The sequence below is a fragment of the Macaca mulatta genome, chromosome 5 (assembly GCF_049350105.2).
Source record: "Macaca mulatta isolate MMU2019108-1 chromosome 5, T2T-MMU8v2.0, whole genome shotgun sequence".
Classification (NCBI taxonomy): Eukaryota; Metazoa; Chordata; class Mammalia; order Primates; family Cercopithecidae; genus Macaca; species Macaca mulatta.
The window spans coordinates 127426679-127453213 of NC_133410.1; the positions used below are offsets into that span (position 1 = coordinate 127426679).

The 26535-nt window shown below is 36.2% G+C and overlaps 1 protein-coding gene across 2 annotated transcripts in view; it reads left to right on the forward strand.

Moving 5' to 3' along the window:
- The window catches only part of NDST3 (N-deacetylase and N-sulfotransferase 3), a 210814-nt gene that overhangs the window by 95531 nt on the left and 88748 nt on the right, over positions 1-26535 (forward strand). For both annotated transcript variants that reach the window (NM_001266899.1, XM_015138957.3), the window contains 2 exon segments: positions 5536-5721; positions 11042-11170. In NM_001266899.1, the coding sequence (NP_001253828.1) occupies positions 5536-5721; positions 11042-11170 (315 nt within the window).

The following is a 26535-nucleotide window of genomic DNA, read 5'->3' on the forward strand; positions in this document are numbered from 1 at the left end:
AAGGGCCTGCTTTTTGCTCTACCCCACTGTGACCAAGCTGGTATATAAGGTGCAAGACAGAGTCCCCTTTACTTTTCCCCGTGCTTTTCTCAAACAGGAGTCTTTCACCATAGTCACCACTGCTGGAAACATGCTGGGTCAAACATGTAGTAAGCACGTCCCAAGTGCCCAAGGCTCACAGCATGCTCCCTGGCTATCACTGATGGTTATTCAGGGCCCAAGAGCACTTTAATCAGCAGGTGATGAATCTTTCCAAGACTGGATCTTTCTCTTTAAGACAATGGGTTCCCTTTTGTCCCAGAGTGTGTCAAGAAATGTTCTCCAGGAGCTAGTGCCTAGAATGGGGGCCTCATGACTCTGCCTGGTGCCCTGTCCTACTATGGCTGAGCCGGTATCCAAGATCCAACACAATGTCCTCTTTACTCTTTACTCTCCTCCCTTTAAACAGAAGGAAAGAGACACTTTCACTGCTGTGAGTTGCACTTCCTGGGATTAGGGAAGGAGTGGTGCAAGCAATCCTTTAGCTGCTCTGGCTAGTGTCTCCCTAGGTCACATGCCACACTAGTGTACTGGTTCTAATCCCAACCCAGCTCTAGGAGTTGCCTAGGAATTGCAGTCCTTGTGTGCTAGACTGTCTTTCAAGTTTACCATGGACCTTAGAGCATGTTGGCCCATGGTGGCGAGACTTAACAAGAAACTCGAGCACTAACTGATAACATGCATGACTTCCCTTGGCTAAGTCTAGTCCAAATGCTCCCTCAATATGTGAGCAAAGGCTGAGCCCAGCATGGATTTGCTCTCTGCTATGACAGGGTAGCACTGAGTTCAATATAAAGTCCCCCAGTCACTGTGCTCTCCCTCCCCCACATACACAGACCCTCTGCACTGCATGGCCACTGCCGGGAGTTAGGGGAAAGGTGGCATTGGTGATTCAAGATTGTCTCTCCAACCCTCCTCAACGCCATTTTCATTAACTTTTATGAAGATATAATGAAGTACTGTGATTGCTTACCTGATTTTTTGTTTTTCTGATGGTACTTTTCTGTATGCAGATAGTTGTTAAAATTTGGTCTTCCTGCAGGGGGTACAAATGGTGTAGACTTCTATTCTGCCATTTTGCTTTGCCCTCATAATTTTTAACTACAGTCTCAAAAATGCTTTCAAGTATTATTTACATAGATATTAAAATTTCCCTGTGAGTTACCATATGTTTATTCTTTAGACGAATAGGCAGTGTAATGAAGATAATTGAGAAAGTGAAAACTGGAATAGAAGGAGGTAGTCAGAATCAGATCATGTAACTTTTTCACTAGTATTTGTTGAGCACTTGCTGTTGGCAAGACACTGAGCATATCGCAGTGGATAAAATGGAACCTAATTTCATGAAGCTTATTGTTTAATGAAAAAGAGAAATATTACATAAATGTCTTTTCTATGCAAAAAATACATGCTTACAAACTGTGCTGTGTACTATGAAAAAATGAGGAAAGCTACTAAGAGAAGTCTTAATGTCGACTTCATTTAGATTGGGACTTGTCAGTGAAGTCTTCTCCGAAGATATGACAGAATAAATTATCTTCAGATTTATCCAGGTGAAGATTTGGAGTAGAAACATTTCAGGGGGAGAAACCATATATAGGAAGATACTGAGGTAGAAAAGTGCTTGGTGAGTTTCAGGGAAAGGTTCATGTGACCAAAATTCAGTGAAGGATTGAGGGTGGTGCAAGATGAAGCTAGACAAAGAAGCAAGGATCATATGCAGTGCTTGTGATCATGCTAAGAATTTTGTAATTTAAGTGCAAAGGGAAATCAGGGAAGGATTTTGAGTAGACAGTCACAAAACCATACTTGTATCTTTTAAATATTACTTTGCAGGAAATGTGTTGGAAGGAAGCAAGAGAGGGAATGGGATTCTATGCCAAAAGGCAACGGGATAAGACGGTAGATTCGATTAGGGTGATGATAATGATAGAATTGAAGAAAAGGAGCTAAATTTAAGATATATACAAGAGATAGTACTGATAGGACATGGCAGTGGACTAGATTTGGAAAAGAGGAAACAGGAGTTGTCAAAACTATCTTTCAACACAGCAACTTGTTTGTTGATGGTTGATGGTGTCATTTAATGACATGGAGAAACCCTGGAGAAAGAGAGTATCTGGTAGGGCTGAGATGTGGAAATCATGAGTTCAACTATTGAGACTATTAATTCCACTTGTGTTCCAAATATTTCATTTACATTTTGTAGTTACATAGCCACATTCCTCAGTGTTTTTGAACCATGTCCTCCACTAGAAAACTCTTAACATAGATTCCAGAGTTCCTGGATCTAAGATGCTACTTTCAATCCAGGATCAATGAAAAGACTAATTAGAATTAACTCTTAAGGTAGACTTTTTGCTGCAGATTAAACAACAATATGTGCTTAATCACAAATTGAACAATCCGGAGGACAGTAATCAGCCAAAAACTTAGCATGATGGCTAAAGCTTTTAAAACATGATAGTCTGCCTTCCAGATCACACTACCTGCAATCTTAGCCTAAACTTTTCTATACAATAACATTTCAGGTGTTCTCTCTGGTGATGAATGCAAATTTGGGAGCAAATTTATGTTGCCTTTTTCTAAAATGAATTTAAAAGTGGCCCCCTACTATCTGAATGACTCATGAGCTGGAAGCACTTGGCGGTGGCTGAGCATATTCGGAGGAATCAGAAGAGAAGCAAGCTTAGGAAAGGGTCGTGGGGTAGAAGTCAGAGTTCACCACAGAAGCCTCATGTGAAGAATCCCAAAATCTGCAGTGAAAGTAGAAAATACAGTCTGTCTCTTTTAGTGGAAAATAAGTGGCCTGGTAGTTTCATAATTTCCACATTATAGTTGAGTGGTAGGATCATAGCATCTAAAAACAATAGAGGCAGTGCAGTAATGACAACCATAATTTTAAAAATTCATTAAATGTGTATCATGTTTCCAGAACTATACTAACTGCCTTTCAGAATTACCTCTGAACCACTTTGAGTTAATGCCCTTACGACTAGCATTTTAGAGAACAGGAAACAAGGCTTAGAGCTCATAGGTTGTTTGCCAAAGGCCACGCAGTTGGTAAATGAGAGCACGAACAGCCAGCTATGTCTGATTCCAGAAGCGATGTTTTCTGCTACTATGCCACACTGCACCAGCACACAAATAAAAGATGAAACTAAAAAGCCCCATTTAGTTGGGTGTGCTGGTGTTCACTTGTAGTCCTAACTATCATAGGAGGATTGCTTGAGCCCAGGAGGTCGAGGCTACAGTAAGCTATGATCACCACCACTGTACACCAGCCTGGGAAACAGGGTGAGATCCTGTCTCAATAAATTAATTAATTAATTAAAAATCACAGTAGTTCTTTAGTGTTAAAGCTAGGGAAAAAAAGTAAAAACTGTATATACATTGTTTGCCAAATATTTTTAAATCCAAAATAGGGGAAATGTCTCTGCTATGCTGGGCCATCCTTTCATGCCATGTGGGTCCTTAAGACACAGCTGACTACTCGCAGGTGTTGAAAACTACCTTGAGCTTTTGAACAGCATAATTTCTTACAAATTTGCATATACTGGAATTTTATAACATAGCTCCTGTCATTGTGAATTTATTCCTTGGTTCTTCCTATACTCTTCGAAAAGTTGTTAACCTCCTCAGCACCACACAGCATTTCCATATAACAAACCTGCACATGCACCCCCTGTATCTAAAAGTTGAAATTTAAAATAAAAGAATAGTGTTTAACAACCACTACAGAAATAATAAAGTTACTTCAGCACATTTTTAAAGTTGTTAACCTATCATTCATTTTTTAATGTTTATGGTATAATTTCATTTTTCTTCATCTGGTCCTTATCACCATACCCCTAGCCTTCAACCACTTTAGTTGAGCACAAATTATGTGTTGATAAGGGATGTCTAGTGGGAAAAAATTACTTTAGTTTGAGTTTTTAAAAACCAGTAAGAAAAAAGCAATGAAATATTTCAATTCAATTTTTAGTGGAGTTCTAAATATGATGGTTATGTAGTTATGGTAATTTCTGCAAATGATGCAAATAAAATGAAGAATATGAAACTTTCCCTCCCACCCTTCAGAAACACAGGAATGGTCCACTCAACCTCCAATACCACCCATCCTCCTTCTCACAGCAGTAAGATAGTGGCTCCCGTTTTTGGCATCTTCAACTACTGCTGACTGAACTGAGTTTTGAACAATAAACAGAGTTTACAAGATAAGAAAAGGGCATTCCAGTTGAGGAAGACGGTCTGTATAGTATGCAGCAGTGATATGTAGGAAATCATCAGAAATTGGGGTGATGAGTGCTGATAGGAGATGAGGCTATATAGGTAGGTTGGGACCAAATTTTGAGGGCCTTTTATGCCATATGAAGGAATTTGAACAAGTGTTTAGGTAATGGCAAACCATTGGCAAGCTGTTTTCCTTCTGCATTCAGGCACTGCATATACTTTCTTCCCCTCCTGTTATTGTTTAGGTTTAAAAACAAAGCTAACCATATCTCTAACTTTTTCCATATCAGTCGGCTGCATATTTCTGCAATTTAAACCATTTAGCAGCCTGATACTATGATTCTGTGTATGTGAAATTGTTATTTGTCATGAAGACAGTCATTAATTAAAAAAAAACCATTTGAGTGGAATTTTTGAAGATTTTTTCCAAGTAATTGAAAAATATAAACAGAAAAATAAAAAATAATTTTGGAGGAAAAAAACACCTGTCAACTATTGAAGCCATGGGTGTTCTATTTGTAAAGGACACGTTTCATTTTGTGTTCCTGTGTAATTTTCCGCTATGCCTTTTTTTTAACTGGAGTCGTTTTATGTGCAAGAGCTTGACTTCAGATCAACTAAGTTCCCAGAATATCTGGCTGTTTGAGTACCTTCAGCTTTCACTGTAAGGACTTCTACTTCAAAAAAAATATTACTCTGTTGAATTTTACATTATCCAGTCAAAAGAGTGTGCTTCTCTGAAGGCAGGGAACATTGTTACTACTGGCCCACATGCTGAGGGGACAACAGAAATGTGGCAAACTTGGTAAAAACGGTACAGACAAAATAAAATCTTATCAGCAGCCTAATGAACTTGGAATGTGTTCTGTTCCTCTAATAAATATTGGTTGTATTATGTGGGAAGTGCTTAGTTTTGTTTGCAATAAGTGTCTAACATTTAACTTGTTGACGTTATGGGCAATAGGAAAACAGGTGGCTGAGACAAGGATGCGCAAAATGGAGGCTCTTTCAAATTATTCATTAAAATCACTAGTTCTGTCTCACCACCCCTCAAACATAGATGCATCAACATAAAGACTGGTGAAATGGCTAACAGGCTTCATGACGTCTAGCAGTGTTAATACTTACCACTTTAATTTTACCACACAATTAAGTAATGATGCATTTAAACATATATATTTATAGTACATTTGAAAATCTTAGTGTAAAAATAGGATCAAGATAAATCTTTACATGCTCTAATTAACATTTGCTTGGTCTTAGGAGCATGGCATTCCGACGGACATGGGCTACGCTGTGGCCCCTCACCATTCAGGCGTCTACCCTGTACATGTTCAACTTTACGAGGCCTGGAAGAAGGTCTGGAACATTAAAATCACCAGCACTGAAGAATATCCACATCTGAAACCGGCTAGATACCGGAGGGGTTTTATCCACAAAAACATCATGGTGAGCTTCCTCCGGTATGCATAGGGTACAACTAATTCTGCCAGATTTACATTCCTCACTTGAAGAAAGAAAAAAACAAATGCTAGAAGCATAAATGTAGGAAAATCTCCAGGCTGCAGGAAGCATATTTGTCATATCTAAGCAGAAGATGTTTTAATTAAAATCACTTCTTTTCAATTCTTCAAATATAACTGAAAAAGGTTTCGTTACTGTCATTGCCACTGGTAAGCAGGCACTGATGTTAAAATACTAAAAAAAAATTACATTTAACTTGCAGATAATTTTTAGTAGACATCACTTCTTCAAAATGTTATTCAGTATGAAAAACTAACACCAACTCTGTCTATATTAACCATGCTGCTCTTTGACAAGCCAGTCAAACTGTGTTCTTCTATTTACCATGCCAGGCTAAAAAAAGAACTCAACCATTTGCAGCCAGAAGCCACATGTGAAGCCCTGCATAATCATTAACATATAATAATGCAGAGTAAAAATGACAGGTGATGTTAATTAAATCATTTGCATACATCATCTAATTCTATCCTGGGCTTCTCTGTTTTGTTTTTTACAATTTCAGTAAATGTATATTGTCAAAATATGCTACTACCTCCAAAAGTAAGTAATGAAATCCTAATTTCTTCCCAAATCAGAGAACCCTAAGAAAGTCCTGGTAAAGCTAGGAATGGGCCTCCTAATTTAGAATCACACACTGGGAAGAAACACCACAGAAGAACACTATGTGATGAGCCACCGCAACACTCTGTTGAACTGATATGTCTGAAGAGATGTCTACCCTCTAGAATTAGGTTATAACTGACTTCTTTTCAGACAGTTTTTCAATGTCTGCAAAAATTACAGAATGGATAGACATATAGCTTAGATCATCTCCCATCTTGACTTTTCCCTCAATAAAAAACTGTTGTAAATGTTGGACGGGGACATAATGGCCACATTTTATCCCAATCTGCCCTTCCTCTGTACTGAAAATGAACTTACTGTGGCTCAAGCTGCCAGAATTCTGACCAGAGGGAGTTTAGAAGACCTGGGTTATATTTTTTCATTTCTCCTGAAAACACATTTTATCTATATTATAAATGCATGAATCCTGAGGTAATCAAGGCTCTAACAGCTTTCCTGTTTTGATGGAACTGTCCCTGTGGGTCTGATTTTGCAGCAATCTGTGGAAACCTTCTATATTTGGCTTGTGGGCTCTTGGATGAGAGTTTCCAAGTGGGAAATGTTCAGCAGACAGTTGATTACACAATAAGCGAGAGAAAACAGGGCTAGGAGCCCATTCAAATACAGAAGCAAGTAGAGACCAAAGGAGCCAATATGCCCTCCTAGGGAGAGAATGCATCTAGAAATAGGAAACTGAGGAGTGAACTTTAGATCACATTCTTATTTTGTTGTATGAGAGCAGTTTTTTTCTGATGATCCATTCCCAAATCCAACTGAAAATGACTCATTAATTTTCCCTTCAAACTAGCTATTGATTGTGCTATTATCCTTGATTCAATTCTGTAATTCAAACATCATTCTCTCCCCCCACCACCACTTCCAATCAGTGTCTATATTTCATCAATAATTCCTTTATATCTTTTTTATTTCCTTTCCCACTGCCACCATCTTAATTTACTTCCTTGACTTTCATGTGTTAACTCTGGTGCTGCTTCCTACTTTATCTATTCACAGGTTCCTTCCACCACCTCACTGCAGTCTATCCCATAGACAGTGCCAACCTTTTAATCTTTCTAAAATGCTGCCTTCATCCTGGCCTTCCTAACCTTGATTAGTTCCAGTTGCTTCCATATCCCCTAATGTGCCCATCAAGTACCTGAAAACCATCTGGACTGTCTACCTTTCTATTTCCTATTTCCCTGTAGCTGAAACACACTCACTCCAACCAAACTCCATAATAGTATTGCTATTACCATGCCTGTGTCATTCTTTCCACCTTGAGAGACTTTCTGGCCACTGTCTACCTATTTCTATTCCCTTTATTCTTCAATATCAAGTCCCATATCTTAAATAATTGAAAACAAAGCACCTTAGTATATAGCAACTCAATACCTAACTCATACCTACAGGGATCTTATTCTCCTCTGAATTCCTACAACACATCATTTTTTCATCAGGAACGTAAACACCAATTACACTTTAAGGTGTTTGAGCCCTAACCAAAGTCTCTGGACCCCTAGTTTTATTGCATTTTCAACTGAGTCATTTTCCTTCAGTCAAGACTTGATGGAAACCAGCACTCTATACTCTAATCCCTGGTTGTTGAATATGACTCTCTGGAAAGAACCAGTATATTAGTCCATTCTCACATTGCTTTGAGGAAATACCCAAGACTAGGTAATTTATAAAGGAAAGAGGTTTAATGGACTCACAGTTCAGTATGGCTGGGGAGACCTCAGGAAACTTACAATCATGGCGGAAGGCAAGGGGGAAGCAAAGCACCTTCTTCACAAGGCAGCAGGAAGGAGAAGTGCAGAGCAAATGGGGAAGAGCCCCTTATAAAATCATCAGGTCTCGTGAGAACTCACTCGCTATCACAAGAACAGCACGTGGGAAATTGTCCCCATGATTCATTTACCTCCACCTGGTCTCTCCCTTGACATATGAGTATTATGGGGATTACAATTTAAGATGAGATTTGGGTGAGGACACAAACCCTAACCATATCAGCCAGAGACCTCTAAGAAATTAGACTAGACATTCTGTCTACTTACTGATTTTAATGGAAATGCCCATTGGTAGAGACTATCATTAATCTTGCTGTAAACCCGCTAAGTGGTCTTTATTGATATCTCCCCAGAAGTATTTGTTGGCAGTTGCTCCTGATTGAGCCATAGGTACAGGATATTGGCTTCAGTTCCCATTGGCCAAGATTCTTGTTGATCATGGCTTTCATAATGAACTCCCAGTTATTTTCAGCAGCAATAAGGTTCCCAGGGGTTCATCGGCATCTCAAAGTTTGATTTTGATACTGTTACATTCCCAGAACCAATTCTAGGGGGCAGCCCACAGCAGAATGCCTAAAAATGTTTCTCATCCTTTCTGTAGCATAAGAAAGCTGTTTCAAGGAACATGCTCATCATTCGTTGCCACTGCATTTATGGAGCAAGGCAGTGGAATATGACCCTTACCACACTCCTGATTATCTCCTTAGCCTCCTGTGGTGGTCCACTGACTCCCCTAGGGCTCTCTATGGGGTTCATACCCTCAGCAGGAGTAGTGCTCCTGCAGTTGCAGGGTAAAGCCTGCCACTTCCTCTTCACTGCATTGAAATTCAAGTAATTTGAGAAACAGACAAAATTCAAACATCTTTTTGCTTCTCTCTTCATTTTGCATAGAATCAGCTAGGCAATCAAGTCCCAAAGATGGCTCTGTATATATCCTATAATTTTCCAAGCAAAATACTCAAACTGAACCCTAGAAGTGATTCAGTCATAGTCATACACTTTTAAAATGTTAAATGGCATTTAACACATGTGAGCATTTTATTATTTAGCTTTTGGGTCTTTCTCATTAGCCCGATATAGCTTAAATCCTTCAAGAGTAGAAAATATATATCTTTCTGCTCTCTCACATGGACTGGCACAGAACTAGCATATGGATCTAGCATTCTAGCATAAAACTAACTCCATGCAACATATTAACATAGAGTCCATAGCTAGTTCCACTAGCACTTAACTAACTCTATTCTGTGGGCTAGCAGAGAGTTTGGAATAAATATTTGTAAAATAAATGAATAAATGCTATATAAAGCATTTATTTATTCCGAATGCTTTCCAAATTCAAAATTTCATTTTTAATTTCCAAATCTTACATTTATAATAGTTGTTAGGAAATAAATGTAATTCCGTTAGAATGCATTTGCCTTTAGTTGTTTTTTGTTATTGTTTTTGTATATAGATAGGATAATGAGGATGCATAATGCTTTTAAACATAGACATCATCAGAGCTAATATTTTGTGCTTAAACAGAAGTTTTGTAACTATTTTATTAAGATAAAATAGCTTCTAAGGATATAACTTCTACCAACTTACCAACATAAATAGGATATATAGAGTTTTGATTTATGCAGATATACTGATTGAGCTGTCTGTCCAAGGACTAGATTATACAATAGATTGTATTATATAACCAGTATTATATAATACTGTCCAAGGGCTAGATGAAAATTTATTTTAATACACATTCAAACTAAAATAAATAAATAAATAAATAAATAAATAAATAAATAAATAAAACTAGTATATTTCTACAGGGTTGAAAAACATGTGAGGTCCTGGACAGGTAGTATTTTGAAAGCACTTACTGAACCAAATGTGCTTTAAGAGTAAAGACATAAAACATGAAGATTGATTTACTTAGGACAATAAGCAGAAGATCTGCCCCTATATGATTTTGTAACATTTGTAGCTCTCTGAAGTATACTCGTTAATGTTCTGCTACTTCAAATGTGTAGTGACAAACATAGGTCACCATGAAGTCATTGTAACATATTCTGCTTAAGGCTTTACCATCTTGCACAACTTTAATTCACACCTTTTATAATTGCAAAAGGCTGTAAAAATTTGAAAAATCTTATCACAAATGTATATAATTGAAGCAGATAATATATATAGAAAGGGTGAAGAGAAGATCTTTTACTAAATGACCTTTTATCATTTTGTTGCTACACTTTCTAAAAGTAACAAGCCAAGTGGATAATCTCTTTCTTACTGTAGGAACTGGCAGGCTTCACACTTAGAATCTGAGGTAATTACTATAGCCTGCAGTAGTCCTTTCAGACGAGAACAGATACTGTGATTTGTGTCGCAAATATTCGTTCTAATTTAAAATGTCATTCTGTAAGGAGCACATTGAGTTGATAATTGACTTCATTTTCTAATGCATGGCAGAATTTGGCAGAAACTATTTTCTTAAAATTCTTGCCTATTAGGATTACAGTATAGCGCGACAATCCAATACTTCTTTAAAGTCTCATTTTTACTTCTTTTTTTTAATCTCTTAAGATGCTAGAACCTACTAGGCCTCATAATAGAAGTACTCACTTTGATATTTAAAACAGACAAGTAGCTAAAATAACACAACACCCATTTTAGTTTTAAAATATTTCTTCAACTTTCTTCACTATTCCTTCCATATTAGCATCACCTTCTCTTGCCTAGAGTATGATAGATTGTCCAGGCACTAGTTAGACCTGAATAATTCACTAGCTTGTGTATCATCTTCCATGAGCAAAAAGCTAAGTTTCAACAAATTGATTGGGAAAAAAAGTTTTTCCTTACTTTTTTCATTTTTCCTTCAGGTTCTCCCAAGACAAACCTGTGGGCTTTTCACTCACACCATTTTCTACAAAGAATATCCAGGGGGTCCTAAAGAGCTGGATAAGAGTATCCAAGGAGGAGAACTTTTCTTCACTGTTGTCCTCAACCCTGTAAGTACTTTATTCTCCAAATAAATAGTGAAAAATAATAGGGCTGGCAAAAATCACCCTGGCAAAGAGGCTAGGGATTGGGTAGTCATCAGCCAAGCCAATATGAAGTTCTAGCTCTGAAACAGTAGTAAAAACAAAATGGAACCATATCTAGAAATGGGGACAAACCAATTCTACAAGTAGCAGTAACATGAGGAACTCATGGCAGAACCAGGGAAGTGCTCCAGAGGATCCTCCTCTGCATTGGAAAGTGATCAGAAGCTTTTATGGAGAATAAAATTTTTCACCTGTAAAACTCTCCTATTTCCACTGGGAACCAGTTTTTGTTGTTGCTGCTGCTGTTGTTGTTGTTGTTGTTGTTGTTGTTATTTTCCATTTAGGCAACAGTTGCCTCTATTATTCTTTTTATTTTACTATTTAAAGTTAATGTAGAAGCAAAAGGGTAGAAGAATTGGGTAAGCAAATATAGTCGTATCTTCTGCTTCATGTTAGATCTCGTCTTGCTAGGTCCTATGCTGAAGCAGAGCAGGCCTATTTAATGGGCTACTCTTTTACTTCTTCATACTTGTGTGTCAGCTCCACAGTAAACCATTTGCATATATTGCTGCTTGAGGCAAGTATTAGAAAGTTGTGTAGAGAAATAACAAATAGAAGTAAGCTGTATAAGGAAAAGAAGGGATTTTATTTCCCTTTTGAAAATCACTATCATAAAAAGTAAAGCTAAGTTTATTTATCAGAAGATGTATGGGTTTGCCCCTGGCATTGGCAATATTCAAGATGAAAAAAAATTGTTATTTCCAAATGTAAAAAAAATTATCAGTAAAAAAAGTTGGATACGATTGGGATAAATTGAATAAAATTTGCAAAACCACTCTCTTGACCTTAGTTTTATAGTCCCTGCAAATAAAATTGCAGATAGTGTTCACCATCTACTTGTATTCAAGGAGATTTATTGTGTTTAATTCTGCTTGTATTCATCTACTATACTTACGTTTTAACTCCTAGAAAATGAGATAGAAGAAAGAGTAACTCATCTTTGGACAAACCCTGCTCGTGTATTCAAAAATGGGGATAGTTTGGAGGAGTGTGATATTTGGACTTTTGGATGTTTATCAACCTTCAGATCCCAAAAATACAAATAACTCTGGTTTGAACATCCATAACTCCTCTAACTTACCTATTTTCACAAATGGAAGTATTTTGAGTCTCCTTATACAGCTTTCTTCTCTTTTTTCTCATTTCAACCAGTACAGTAATACATAGTCAAAGAGAGTTAAACCAATGCCTGGTTATGAACTGAAGAAGCAGTTAAAACACTCTTAAAATGCTAACATTTTCACCAATAATTTTAAGCACTTTAATCTATCACCTGTAAAATTCTGATGTTTCACATTTACTTTCATCATAGAGCAACAGGAGTATTAACAAATAATCATGAACTTCTTAAAAGTTCACCGTAGGATTTTATCTCCAATTTCTAAAGCAAATGAGTTTTGTTTAGCATGGAAGAAATTCAAAGTTAAATCATTCATGTACAATGGATTTATACTAAGAATTTCATCCATTTTGTGATAAGAAATATTACACTTTTTACTAATTTAAAAACCAAATTATTGTCTTTGTTTTTAAAAACCTTACAGTAAAGTTTATGTTAATCTTGGACATTAATTGGACTAACTGAGCAAATTCTTTAACAAACCTCCCTACTTTTCAGGCCTTTATCAATGATATTTGGCAATTTTATGTCTTGAGGAGGAGACTCATAGGAATAAAGGTGGCGGGTTGGGGGAGCCGCACAAAACTTGTTCTTTCCTGATTCAGAAAACTTTCAGTAGACAATTATTTTCAGAAAAAAGTCCCTAGACTCAAAATAAATGACAAATCTTGTCAGATGCCACAAGATAAACAAGGAATCCAAAGCTAACGTTATCTGGCACACCAACTCTAACACTGGAAGCAATTCTACTCACCTGGAGACAAGAGGTTAAGAAGCCCACATCTGGATTCAGCCCACGTCTAGCCAGAGGGAGAACTGCTATCATTAGTTAGTGATATCTGTCTTGGAGAACAGAGTAAGGAGTAGTGGCATGTTTCCCATGAATTCTCCATCCTGAAATTAAGTGCTTGGATAAAGTTTATATTGAAACTAAGGAAGATCCAGATGCAGTAAGGCATGCCAGTAATTTAGCAAATGACATTTTTTATTAGGCCAGGATGAAAATGAGAAAACCTTGATGGAATCAAAGTATACATTAGCTGCAGGAAATTTATGAATTTTAATTATAGTGGATTTGAAAGATAGCCATTGTAAGTTTATTACCCCAGGCCTCAATTAGAAGTGCCATTTTCTGAGAATGCCAAGTGAAGTTATCATTTACTACAAAAAGGTAGATGTGTATTGGACACATGGCACTTAAATACATTCACATACATTTGAGCTGAAAATGAAAATATAAACAGGACTTTAGTTAATGAGGGTTTAAAATTTTTACCATATGTCAACATAATATCAAGGTGCAATAAGTTACCAGTAATGGGGTGAGAAAGGGTTACAATAAGGTGCCCCTCAGAGTTAAACTGGAAAGATCACAGCAAAGGTAAAAAACTCTTAAACAGAATAACTCTCTGGCCTGAAATGTTCTAACATTACCAAAATATTTGTCACTGTGAAAGAAAGAAGTATCAATCAAGTGAATTTAACAAAATAGAGAATACAAAGACGAATGTTAGCACTGTCTAGGGGAGAGAAAACTTTGGTCATCTCTGAATAAGCCTTTCCAATGTCACAGGCCTGGACCCCTCTCACGTAGGTTGGATGCAGGGCTTTTGATTAATAGACTTTGAGGTTCAGATCCAGCTGGCGGAGGTGGACCTAGCAGGCTCCCCGAACCTGGAACCATTAAGATTTCAATTTTTCTAATTCTGCCTTTTCTGATTCTAAACCCAACTGATGACTTCCTCATTATGGTTTACTTTCCCATGTAGATCCTACTATAGGAAAAGAATATGTTAATCATAGGAAATTGTACTCTCCGGGACAATAATTCGCAATATAATTTTATAAGTTTTAATTGATCAATTCTTCCCATGTAACCGGACTACCTGGAAAGAGCCCTCTAATTGTATAGAAAGTAATTGTAGAGTATTTCAGTTCCTCTCTAATTTGCAGTTACCCATTTTAAACTAATAGATGGTATCCTGTTTTTATTTATTGGTTTCGTGAGCTTTTGCTAATTTGATTCTGTCCCAGAAAAAAAAACTGACTCTCTCTACAAGTGTGCTGAATCAGGTTTTGGAGCCCATCGGTCAGAAACAGACCTCAAAGTGTTTGTTGATTCACGATGGTAATGAGAGTTACCTCATGATGTACCACGGGAGAGAGCCACTGGAAGTACCCCACAGTCACTGCTAGCAACACACAGGCATGAGATTTCTACACAAACATGTAATATACCCAGATACAAACATTCTTGATCAATTTACAATTATACAGAGTACTCATATATATTTTCAAAAATTGTGAGAGCCTATTTACTTTAGAAACTTATATAAAATAATATGTAGAAGGGTACTAAGAACTAAAACTTATGAAGATAACAAAAAGCATTAACTGGCAATGACTGTATCTGCTCTCAACAAATTAAACTCTATATAATATATGACATACATACTTAGACAAAAGGAACTAGTAAGACTATAGTGTTCATTTTAACAAGTTTCCAGTTCCACCTATCTTAGGAAGATGCAGTAACAGTTAATTAATACGCTAATTGAAAAAGTTCTGGCTTAGACAGATTTGTACTTCTTGTAGGAGCCATATTATCATTTCAAATGCATTAAACAAAAATGTCACCTTTTTGCTTCAGTGTTCTTATTTCTAATCACAAGATGTGATGAGTCTTTGCTTATGCACTTGTTGAATAAATAGACTCCAGGTACTGAGTCATTAACAACTATAGATGTAGAACACTTTGCCTCCCTTCAACACACTTGATAATAAAGTCAGTGCTTACCTATTAATCCAAAAAAGCAACTGTGGATTGCCACAAGATTCATGCCGATGGGCCAGGTGCGGTGGCTCACGGCTGTAATCACAGCACTTTGGGAAGCTGAGGTGGGCGGATCATGAGGTCAGGAGATCGAGACCATCCTGGTTGACACAGTGAAACCCCATCTCTACTAAAAATACAAAAAATTAGCCGGGCATAGTGGCGGGTGCCTGTAGTCCCAGCTACTCAGGAGGCTGAGGTAGGAGAATCGCTTGAACCCGGGAGGCAGAGGTTGCAGTGAGCCGAGATCGTGCCACTGCACTCCAGCCTGGGCAACAGAGCGAAACTCCGTCTCAAAAAAAAATAAATGCACTACGGTATTACATTTGTTTGGAATTCAGGTGAAACAAATCCCTGACTGTGTAACAATATTATGCCTCCTTCATCAAACCATTAACCATCCCACAGAAGCATTAGCTAACCCCTTTATGCATACATTTTATTAAATGCTTTTTGTCTCTGTTTCTCAATTTGATATAGCATACTTCTACCATACCCTACATACTCTCCTACCTGAATCCCTAGAAGTTAAATCTAAATTGTGTTTCTCTTATTATAAACATGGATGTGAATAGAGTGAATATCTTAAACTAGAATTAACACATAGATTGATTACAACTAAAATAAAAAAACAGAATTCACTCAGAAAAAAGCGTTTATAAAAAGAAATTAACCCACACTGAAATTGAAAAAAAAAAAATCACTGTAATTTGTATATGTGTATGTGCTTATCTATAAAATTCATCCGAAAGGAAATAACATTTTGTCCTAATGGGAAGTTTTATGTTTCTTTTTTTATTCACTAGTTCTGGAACACATTCTAATAACAGGAAACTCTTTACTGAAAAATAAATAAATGATAATAACGTTAGACACTAGAAAAGTAATTCCTGAACATGCCTAATAGTGAGTACTGCCTGAGATGCTTGAATTTTAAAAATCCAGACTTAATGCATCAGAATCTCCAGGGTTGAGCTGGGGATCTGCATACTCACCATGTGCTTTAGGTGAATCTTAGGATCAGGCAAATAGAGAAATATTGCCGAGGAAGAAAACAGAGAAGTGATTTTGGTAATCAAAGATTACCAAAAACTGTTATAGAAATTGTAGACCTAGAATCAAGGTATCAGAATGGAAACTGACTCCAAATCTGCAATAGAACTTTAAAAAACAGTAAGAATTAATGTTTTCCTAAGTGACCAGAGAACTCTACCTTAAACTGGATTTTGAAATAGTGTTTACTGCTGTTCATCCTAAAAACTCAGTGCAGGGGTCACCGTCCTCAGGAAACCTTTTCTACTCTGATTTAGAGGCCCCTCCTTGTGTTTCTATAGCATCCTTTGCAGACTCTTGCAAAGTACTTATTATCCTGCATCGTAATTGTGGGTTGTATTAGGCTGTACGCTTGTGGTCCTAGAGAATGTGTCTTTCATTTCCAAAACTATTCCAGTGTCTAAACATAATACCTTGTACCTAGTTTTTTATGTTAAGGAAGAGAAATTAACTTTTCTAATGACCTGATTTAAAAAGAAAAATGAATCTATTCAAAAAAGGAAATCTGAGTCCTATTAAGAAAATTCTCAAGTCAAAAGCATAAGGAAAATCTGTTTCCTGAATTCAGTGGGGCTGAATTATGTATTGTTGTGTACTGTTCTTTACCCATGCATTTGTCTTCCTGTATAGACTCATTTGTGTTGAGTTCTTATAGTTTAAGGACTAGAGGCTCATTCAAGTTACCTCAGGTAATGGGACTCTAGGAAGTAATGTTACTTCAAGTAATGTGGAACTCCAGAAAGCTACACATTCGGGAATCATAGGACCTAGAGGGTGTTCTGAGTCCAAGGTAGCTGCAAGGTCCATAAAAATGAGAATTGCTTTAACACTTATGAGTTTTTTATTATTGAAATTTTTCATTTAATTTTTCTGGACCATGGTTGACAATGGGTAACCAAAACCCTTGATACGGGGCCTACTGTAAATATTTTTCTGATGAGGTCACTTTACTTAAAATAGAAATTAAAGAAGGTAAAGAAAAAAATGAGAAATGCTAATATTAATCTTGCCTTAGTGCTTTATTATGAACCCAAAGATGCTTTTCACATATCTTTCTCTTTTCTGTACACGTGATCACATTATACATTCCTTCAAAAAAAGTGCTGCTTGTTTACGATTTCTGCAAGACCATTAATTACTCTTACAAATGGCCCAATATGAATGCATCACATATTCTCCATATCAGAATTCAGCCCCAAATCTAACTGCTTACTGCCTCATCCTCCGGATTCTCAGGTCGAATTTCCAAGCAAGGGAATCCACTTGCTTCAGCTCACCTTTCTGAGTCAGCCCATATCAGTCCTGGTCTTCTGTGAAATGTCCGTTCTTCGTTTATATCCCCACATGCCCCCCACTTGTAAACTATGACTGAGTAACGGCTGCCTAAGAACCATCCTCCTAGCAAAGACTTGCAAGGGGAGGTGCTATGCAGCTATTAGCTTGATCTGAATCCTGTGAGAACAGTCATTATGGTTTCCAGCCAATCCCACAGATTGGGAGTAAACTGAACCTCTTTGGAGAGGCTCAAAAGATTCATTTTGAAGCTTATAAAGTCTAAGTAGAATAAGTAGCTCTCTTAGATGGGACTAGTTAATTTTATCATTTTAATATATGTATTGCTCCATACTCACTTGGAATGCAAGCTCCAATAGGGCATTTACATCTTGTGTTTTGTTTACTCTAAACCTCAACACTAGGAAGAGTTCTGGCATTATAAGGTGCTTAAAAAATATTTTATAAATGAATGAATGAACGTAAATGTCCAAAAGGGAGGGGGAAGTGGCCAGTAGCAAAATAAACTATGTTCACCCTTATGTAATAAAATGCATTATGCAATAAAATATGCTTTATAATAAGATACATTCAGGCATTTAAAAACATGTTGTATAATAATTTTGGCCGAGTGTGGTGGCTCACTCCTGTAATCCCCGCACTTTGGGAGGCCAAGGCGGTTGGATCCCCTGAGGTCAGGAGTTCCTGACCAGCCCGGCCAACATGGTGAAACCCTGTCTCTACTAAAAATACAAGAATTGGCCGGGCATGGTGGTGAATGCCTGTAATCCCAGCTACTCGGGAGGCTGAGGGATGAGAATTGCTTGAACCCGGGAGGCGGAGGTTGCAGAGAGCCAAAATCGCACCACTGCACTCCAGCCTGGGTGACAGAGCGATACTCCATCTAAAATAATAATAATAATAATTTTAATGACATGGGAAATATTTGTGATCTTCTCAATGGGAAAAGTAAATTACAAGAAAATAAGATATGAGTATGGAAATAAACTAGAAAGAACTCAGCAGAATGTTAGCAGTAGTTATCCTAGATCACATGATTGAAGATGATTTCCATTATCTTCCTCTAATTTTTATAAAATATCTATAGTGAACATCTATTAGTGTTATAACCAGAAACTTCACACACATGAACACAGAGACACAACACACACAGAGTTACACAATAAAAGCTACATTAAAAATAATAATCATCATCTAATAGTGATGTACATAAAATAGAATTATTTTGTGTTGTTGGCGTACAGGAATAGAATTTCTATTTACTCAGTTCCAATTGTTCTGTATCTGTAAGTCTCATATGTTGCCTATCACCTGCCCCACAGTGTGATTATTTGTGTGTACATCCTTTCTACTGTATAATGGGGCATTCTTATTACACAGGTAATCTGTGTGTGTTTCATCTTTGTGCTTTCCATTGTGTCTAGATCAATGTTTGAATCTAATAAGAGGTTGCTAAATGTATTTTAATGATTGACTAAATGCATGAAGAGTTATATTTCAGGGGTATGACTTGCTTTAAGGTATATCCAAATGTGAATAACAAGCCGAGTTTTAATAAAACTGCATTTGGCAGAGTCTCTGCTTGCAAGTAAATGAAATTTAGACTTCAGAAAATGTTTAAGAGGCCCTAAATCTTTAGCAGGTTTTCACAAGTGATGATGAAATTTACCTGACACAGAACAAAGGATTATTAAACTGGAAAAGACCATGAAGGTTATCTATCAATCTCCTAATTTTTGGTGAACTAGAGTTCCAAAAAGATTATTTAGTTCGCTCCAGGTAGCTTCTATAGTATTCTGACCAGAACTCTATTCTTCCTGACTCTTAGTTCACCGCTTCACCCACTACAACACACTGTTTCTGCACTCCTGGCTAAATTGGTCTTGATATGATGCACATTCCTTCTTAATATGACTCAGTGACCTGGTACTGAAAAAATCTGAGTGGTTAAACATGTCAGGCTATTGTCTAAGAAAAAGCAAACCATCTCCATGTAGGGTTAAAAAGCAAAAAACTAGTCCTTTTGAGAAAAGCTGTAATAAACACTTGCAGTTAAGGAAAAATGTGTAATGTACTTTTAAAGAAATATGAATAAAGAATTATGTTCTTTTTATCTTAAACCAATACATTGTATTGATGTTAATTATAAAATGGTAAGACTTTTAAATTTATAAAGCCAAAACATTTTATTTCATTTCTTTGCTATCCTCCATATCAGCCCTATTTTTCTATTATTAATATTCTTCATTACTAACTGTGGTGTTATATACAGCAGGTCCTTGAATAATGCTGTTTCCTTTAATATCATTTTGTTATAATATTGATAAGGAAAAAATCAATTCCCATACAGGGCCAATCTGTGTGGAGTTTGCACATTCACCCCATGTCTATGTGGATTTTCTCCTGATACTCGGGTTTCTTCCTACATCCCAAAGATGTGCATATCAGGTTAACTGTCCTGTATAAACCGTGATGGAATAGCATATTGTCCAGGGTCGGTTCTTGCCTTGTGCCCTGAACTGCCAGGATAGGCCCTGGCCCCCAAGCAACCCTAAACTGGAATAATTGGGTAAATGATTATCTTACTTGTTTTTACTAACCTTTCCTAAATATATGTAGAGCTCACATTTATTTCAATGTTTAATATTAAAATGCTTGTGTTCCTGTTTAGAAGCTGGGTGATGTTTTGGGGGACAGAAATATGTCATAGGAAATTAACTGTTGTTTAGATTATTTAAGCATTGGTAAAATTGGTTTTGTTATATGTCATTTTGTTTACAGTTTCAGTTTCCAAGAACCTACCATTAACATTAAGTGAGAACTTACTGTTATTACTTGTCACTGTGAGATTAAGAAAACCACAAGAAAGCATGATTAAGTCGTTTTGACCTCCATAGTTAAGAAAAATAGGAGTATGAAAACTTTCAAGTTTTTGGAATGGATATTATCTTAAAATGTAAGAAAATAGATATTAAGTTGGAGAAATGAATATTATGTTATTTTTTGTTTAATCCTTTGATAGTTTCCCATAACAATCAGTGACACCCAGTAGCAAAGATTTTAATTCCTAAATACTATTTATTTAATTCCTAAATACTAAATGCAAAATGCTCAGATTTTAATTCCTAAATACTATTTCTAGCATTCAGGATAGACAGAAAATTTCTTCACTTGAAAAAAATAAATCAAATCTGGCTCCTGTCCACTTTTCTCATCCTTTTTTCCAGTAACTTCTTATATGCACCTTTCACTCCACCCATACGGAATAATTCACAGTACCTTGAACAAAACTTTGTACTATCTCACTCTGTATCTTAAAGTATTATCACCTCAATCTGGAATGCCCTCCTGCAAATTTGAACTCATACATCATTTTTTTAAAGAAGACATCCCCAACCCTCTAGCTTGATTTCTAATGTTTCTCCTCTGTGTTCTCATAGTACTCAGGCATAACCCAATTATAATTTGCCTACAGTCCTATAATCAATTATCTTTACCTTCCAGTAATTTTTTACTTCCTTGATGGAAGACATCATGTCTTATTCTATTTTACATTCACAATACACTGCAAAAGTTTTGGCACATAGTAGGCTCTAAATAAATGACAATGCATTTCCCATGACTTCCCGTGACTACATACATACTATCTTTGGAATTTGAAAGAAAATTTGGTTGCCTTGGAAGTATCTCACCAAAGAATTCACTTGATTACAGAGGGTTTGAGTAACTGAGTTTTTATTCTCTCCCAACATGGCATCTAATATATGACCTTATTGAAGTAATTGAGTTTATGACAAGATGCTCAATTTCACTCATAATAAGAAAAATGCAAAGTAAGATTATATTGAGATACTATTTCTTATCTACCAGATTAACAAAAATTCAAATGATTGCTAAGATATTCTGTTAGCAAGTCTGTGGGAAACAGGTACTCTCATATATCCTAGTGAGTGAGTAAATGGTGCAACCCTAATGGAAGAAATTTAGCAACATCTAACAAATCCACATAGCACTTGCTCTTCACTGGAGAAATTCTACCTTTAGAACTCTACCTTAAAGAAGAAATTACCAAAAAGTCAATTTTTTAATGAACAATCTGAATGCAAACATTTTTTCAGTTATTCATTACTGGATTATTTGTACATCAAATAGTGGGAACAACCTAAACATCCATCCATAAGAGACTGGTTAAAAAATCTGTGGTATAGCCATACATGAAACTACTATACAAATAAAATTAGGAAGATTTTGATGTACTGTGATTTCCACAATATATTAAGGGAGGAAAAAGTGGGCAATTTTAATACATATTTATATTTATCTACTTGTACAAAAAGAAATACAGGAGAAACACACCAAAAATAATAAAAGAGTTTTCTTAATTATTAATAGAAATTTAAAACTTTTAAATTATTAATAAAAATAAAATTACATTTAAAATGGGGGGATGGTGGGATGAGAGCAGAAAAGTAAGGGGATGAGTGGGAGAAACACTTCACTAAGTACATTTTTTACATAGTTTTGTTTTTGTTTTGTTTTGTTTTGTTTTTTGAGACAGAGTGTCGCTCTGTTACCAAGGCTGGAGTGCAGTGGCATAATCTCGGCTCACTGCCTTCACCTCTCAGGTTCAAGCGATTCTCCTGCCTCAGCCTCCTGAGTAGTTAGGACTACAGTTACGTGCCACCATGCCCGGATAATTTTTTGTATTTTTAGTAGAGACAGGGTCTCACTGTGTTAGTCATTGAGTTTGCCAAAATGGTCTTGATCTCCTGATGTCGTGATCCACACACCTCAACCTCCTAAAGTGCTGAGATTGCAGGCATGAGGTACCTAGCCCAGCCTATAGCTTTGATTTTGAACCATGAAATGTTTTACATGTAGCCAAAATAATAAATGAAAAAGGATGAGAAAGAAATAAGCAAACCTGAAAACTGAAGACAAATGAACAAATAAACCTAACATGGATATGTATGTAATATATTACACAAAATAATTAATTAAAATAATTTTGAGTATACGATTCTAACTGTATACATTTAGTGAAATATAAGACAAAAGTTTGCATGGAAAATGTAAACTTTATTAATAAATTTTTGTTGAATTATGAAATATTTCTCACATATTGTCAGATAGAAAAAATAAATGAAAATATTGATGCTGTTTTCGCTGTAAAACAAAGAATAAAAATACGGAAAGGAGGATAATAAGAGAGAATTAGAGTATTTAAATTTGAAATGAGGAGATTAATAAGAACTTAAGGTTTCCTACCTCTATCTAGAATCAATGACACTGAGTAGCAAAGAGCTCAGCTAGTGCTCAAATTTTAACTTCTAAATACTCTTTCTCCCGAAAAGCAAGTGGGCTTTTTGGAGAAAAAGCTAAATTCAAGTCAGATACATGGAAAGTGCAAATTGCATCTGGAACACCTTGTACCAGAAAAAAGGGAAACACTCACTCAAAGACTAACAAGCTTGTGTTAAACAGGACAGAAATCAGCTAAAAGTGCCCTTGACATGAGATAATTTGAGCATCAAAAAAATGGAGGATCAAAAAATTTGAGCATCAAAAAAATTCATACTCAAAGTATGAATAAAGAAGGAGAGTTCTTCTGTAGAAAAGAACACCAGTGCCAGATAATGAATTCAGGTAGAATGATGGAATTCAAAGATCATCCTTTTGCAGACACCAATGAAAACAATTGATTGAAAAAAGAAACATCAATAATTGCTGAAACTTTTGGGTGAAAGATTACACAGCCTTAAGGTTTAATTCCATAGATTACTTATTAATTACAAAGAGAAAAATCATTCTTTAAAATAGAGAAATCTGACAGTTTCTACTGTAACCAAGTAATCAGACTTAACATCACCAAAGGTGGAGTAACTTAACAAGATAAGCTGATATTATGCACCTCCTATTGTGACTCAATACAAAACAAAGTAGGGTGACAACAGCAAAATGATGAAATAGAAAGTCCCAGATCCTCCTTCCATAGAGTCACCAACTCAACAACAATACATGAACGAATTCCCTTTGTGAAAAATCCAGAAACAAATTAAGACACTTCTGAACCCCAGGCAAGAACAAAACCAGCTGCTTAGAGGCTAGTAAAAAAATTCATAATACTCACTTGCCACAGTCGCTTCCACTGACTCAGCAGAGAGCAACTGGAAGAAAACTTCCAGCTTCTAGCTTCTCCCACAGTCCCATAGGAGGGAAAGACTTGGCTTGTACATTTTTTTACATTGAACATTTAGGCTTTTGGTGGGGGACAGAGGGGCAGAAGAGTGGGTGGGGGGTTGCCCAAGAGACTAGTTTTTATCTTATCTGTCTCCAAGTGCTGACAGGACCCAACATATTCTAGAAGCCAGGGTCTGCTGACAACAAAAGACAGCTTGGCAGCTAATAGCAGCTCCAGATTATTATTCTGGAATAATCTATTCCAGAAGGAGGAATAGATTACAAGGTCTTGGAAGAAAATCGACTAGTAAATCCCTCTAATTGAGAATTTACACTAAAAGTCTATTGCAGATGTATCCACAGACTAGAGGTGAGAGGACCTCAGAATCTCTAACCTGCCTATTGGTGAAGGTTTATTCCTATACAAAGCCTGTTTTTTACAGAGTGAGAGAGGAAGCTATTTTTTGAAATGCAGACTCCAACAAAAGGTAGCAAGGCACATTAAAAAAAAGGAAAATATAGACCAATCCAAGGAACAAAATAAGTCTCCAGAAACCAACTTAATGAAATGGAGAGATTAAATTACCTGACAAGAATTCAAAATAATCATCATAAAGATGTTCAAAAACCTCAGGAGAAAAATGGATGTACAAAGTGAGAATTTCAACAAAGAAATAGAAAATATTAAAAATGGAATCAAATAGAAATCTCAGAGCTGAAGAATAAAATAACTGAAGTGAAAAAATCAGTACAAAGTTTTAATAGCAAACATGATTAAGCTGAAGAAAGAATCAGGGAACTTGAAGACAGGTCATTTGAAATTGGCCAGAGAGCAAAATAAAATAAAACAACATAAGGAGTGAAGAAAGTCTAAGGGACTTAGGAAACACCATCAAGTTTGCAAATATTTGTATTATGGGAGTCTCACAAAGAGAAGAAAGAGAGAATGATGCAGAAAGCTTATTTAAAGAAATAATGGCCAAAACTTCCCAAATATGGAAAAGGAAGTAGAGATCCTAGTTCAAGAGGCCAACAAACTCCAACTAGGAAGAACCCAAAGATAACCACACCAAAAAAGGTTATAATAAAAATGTCAAAATTCAAAGGATGTTAAAAGCAGAAAAAGAAAAGTGATTCATCACATGAAAGGGAGTCTCCATAACACTATCAGTAGATATCTAGCAGAAAACTTTCAGGACAAAACGGAGAAGGGAGATATATTCAAAGTGCTGAAAGAAAAAAAATTGCCACCCAAGAATACTATAGCCTGCAAAATTGTCCTTCAATAATGAAGGAGGAGCTTCTGCACTACAACAACCACAACAACAAAACTATCAACAGAATAAATAGCCTACAAAATGGGAGAAAATATTTGCAAACTATACATCTGACAAAGGTCCAATATCCAGCATCTATAAGGAACTTAAACAAATTTACAAGAAAAAAAAAAACCAAACAACTTTATTTAAAAAGTGAGCAAGGGACATGAACAGACACTTTTCAAAAGAAGACATACATGTGGCCAACAAGCATATTAAAAAAGCTCAGTATCACTGATCATTAGAGAAATGCAAATCAAAACCACAATGAGATACATACCAGTCAAAATGACTATTACTAAAAAGTCAAAAAATAACAGATGCTGGCGAGGTTGCAAAGAAAAGGGAATGCTTGTACACTGTTGGTGGGAATGTAAATTAGTTCAACTATTGTGGAAAGCAGTTTGGCAATTCCTCAAGCAGCTAAAAACAGAACTACCATTTGATCCAGCAATCCCACTACTGGATATATACCCGAAAGAATATAAATTGTTCTGTCGTAAACACACATGCATATGTTTGTTGCAGCACTATTCACAATAGCAAAGACATGGAACCAGCCTAAATGCCCATCAGTGGTAGACTGGATAAAGAAAATGTGGTACATATACACCATGGAATACAATGCAGCCATAGAAAAGAAAAAAATCACATCCTTTGCAGGAACATGGATGGAGCTAGAGGCCATTATCCTTAGCAAGCTACCACAGGAACAGAAAACCAAATACCACATGTTCTCACTTATAAGTGGGAACTAAATGATGAGAACACATGGACACAAAGAGGAGAACAATAGACACTGGTGCTGACCACAGGGTGGAGGATGGGAGGAGGAAGAGGAACAGAAAAAATAACTCTTGGGTACCAGTCTTGGGTACCTGGGTGATGAAATAATCTGTACTTCTAACCACTATGACACGAGATTACCTATATAAGAAAGCTGCACATGTAACCCTGAATCTAAAATTAAACGTTAGAAGAAATAAAGACCTAGATAAGCAAATGCCAAGGGAGTTTATTACCACTATATCGCCTTTACAAGAAATGCTAAAAGGAGACCTTCAAGTTGAAATGAAAACACCCTAGGCAGCAGCAGAAATTATTATGAAACCATAAAGCTCACTAGTAAAAGTAAATATACCAATAAATAGATAATACTGTAATATTGTAATGGCTGTGTATAAATCACCTTTAATTCTGATACTCAAGTTAAAAGGCAAAAGTATAAAAAAAACTATAACTATATGACAATAATAAAAAGGGTAAAGGAGGTGAAAGAATAGAGCTTTATATCCAATTGAAGTTAAAGTTGTTATTAGCTTAAAATATCAGCTTAATATTTGTTATAACTATAAGATGTTTTATGTAAGCCCCATAGTACCACAAAGAAAATACTTTTTAAAAAATAAATGAGAAAGAAATCAAAGCCTATCACTACAAAAATCAACAAAAGGAAGACAGCAAGAGAAGA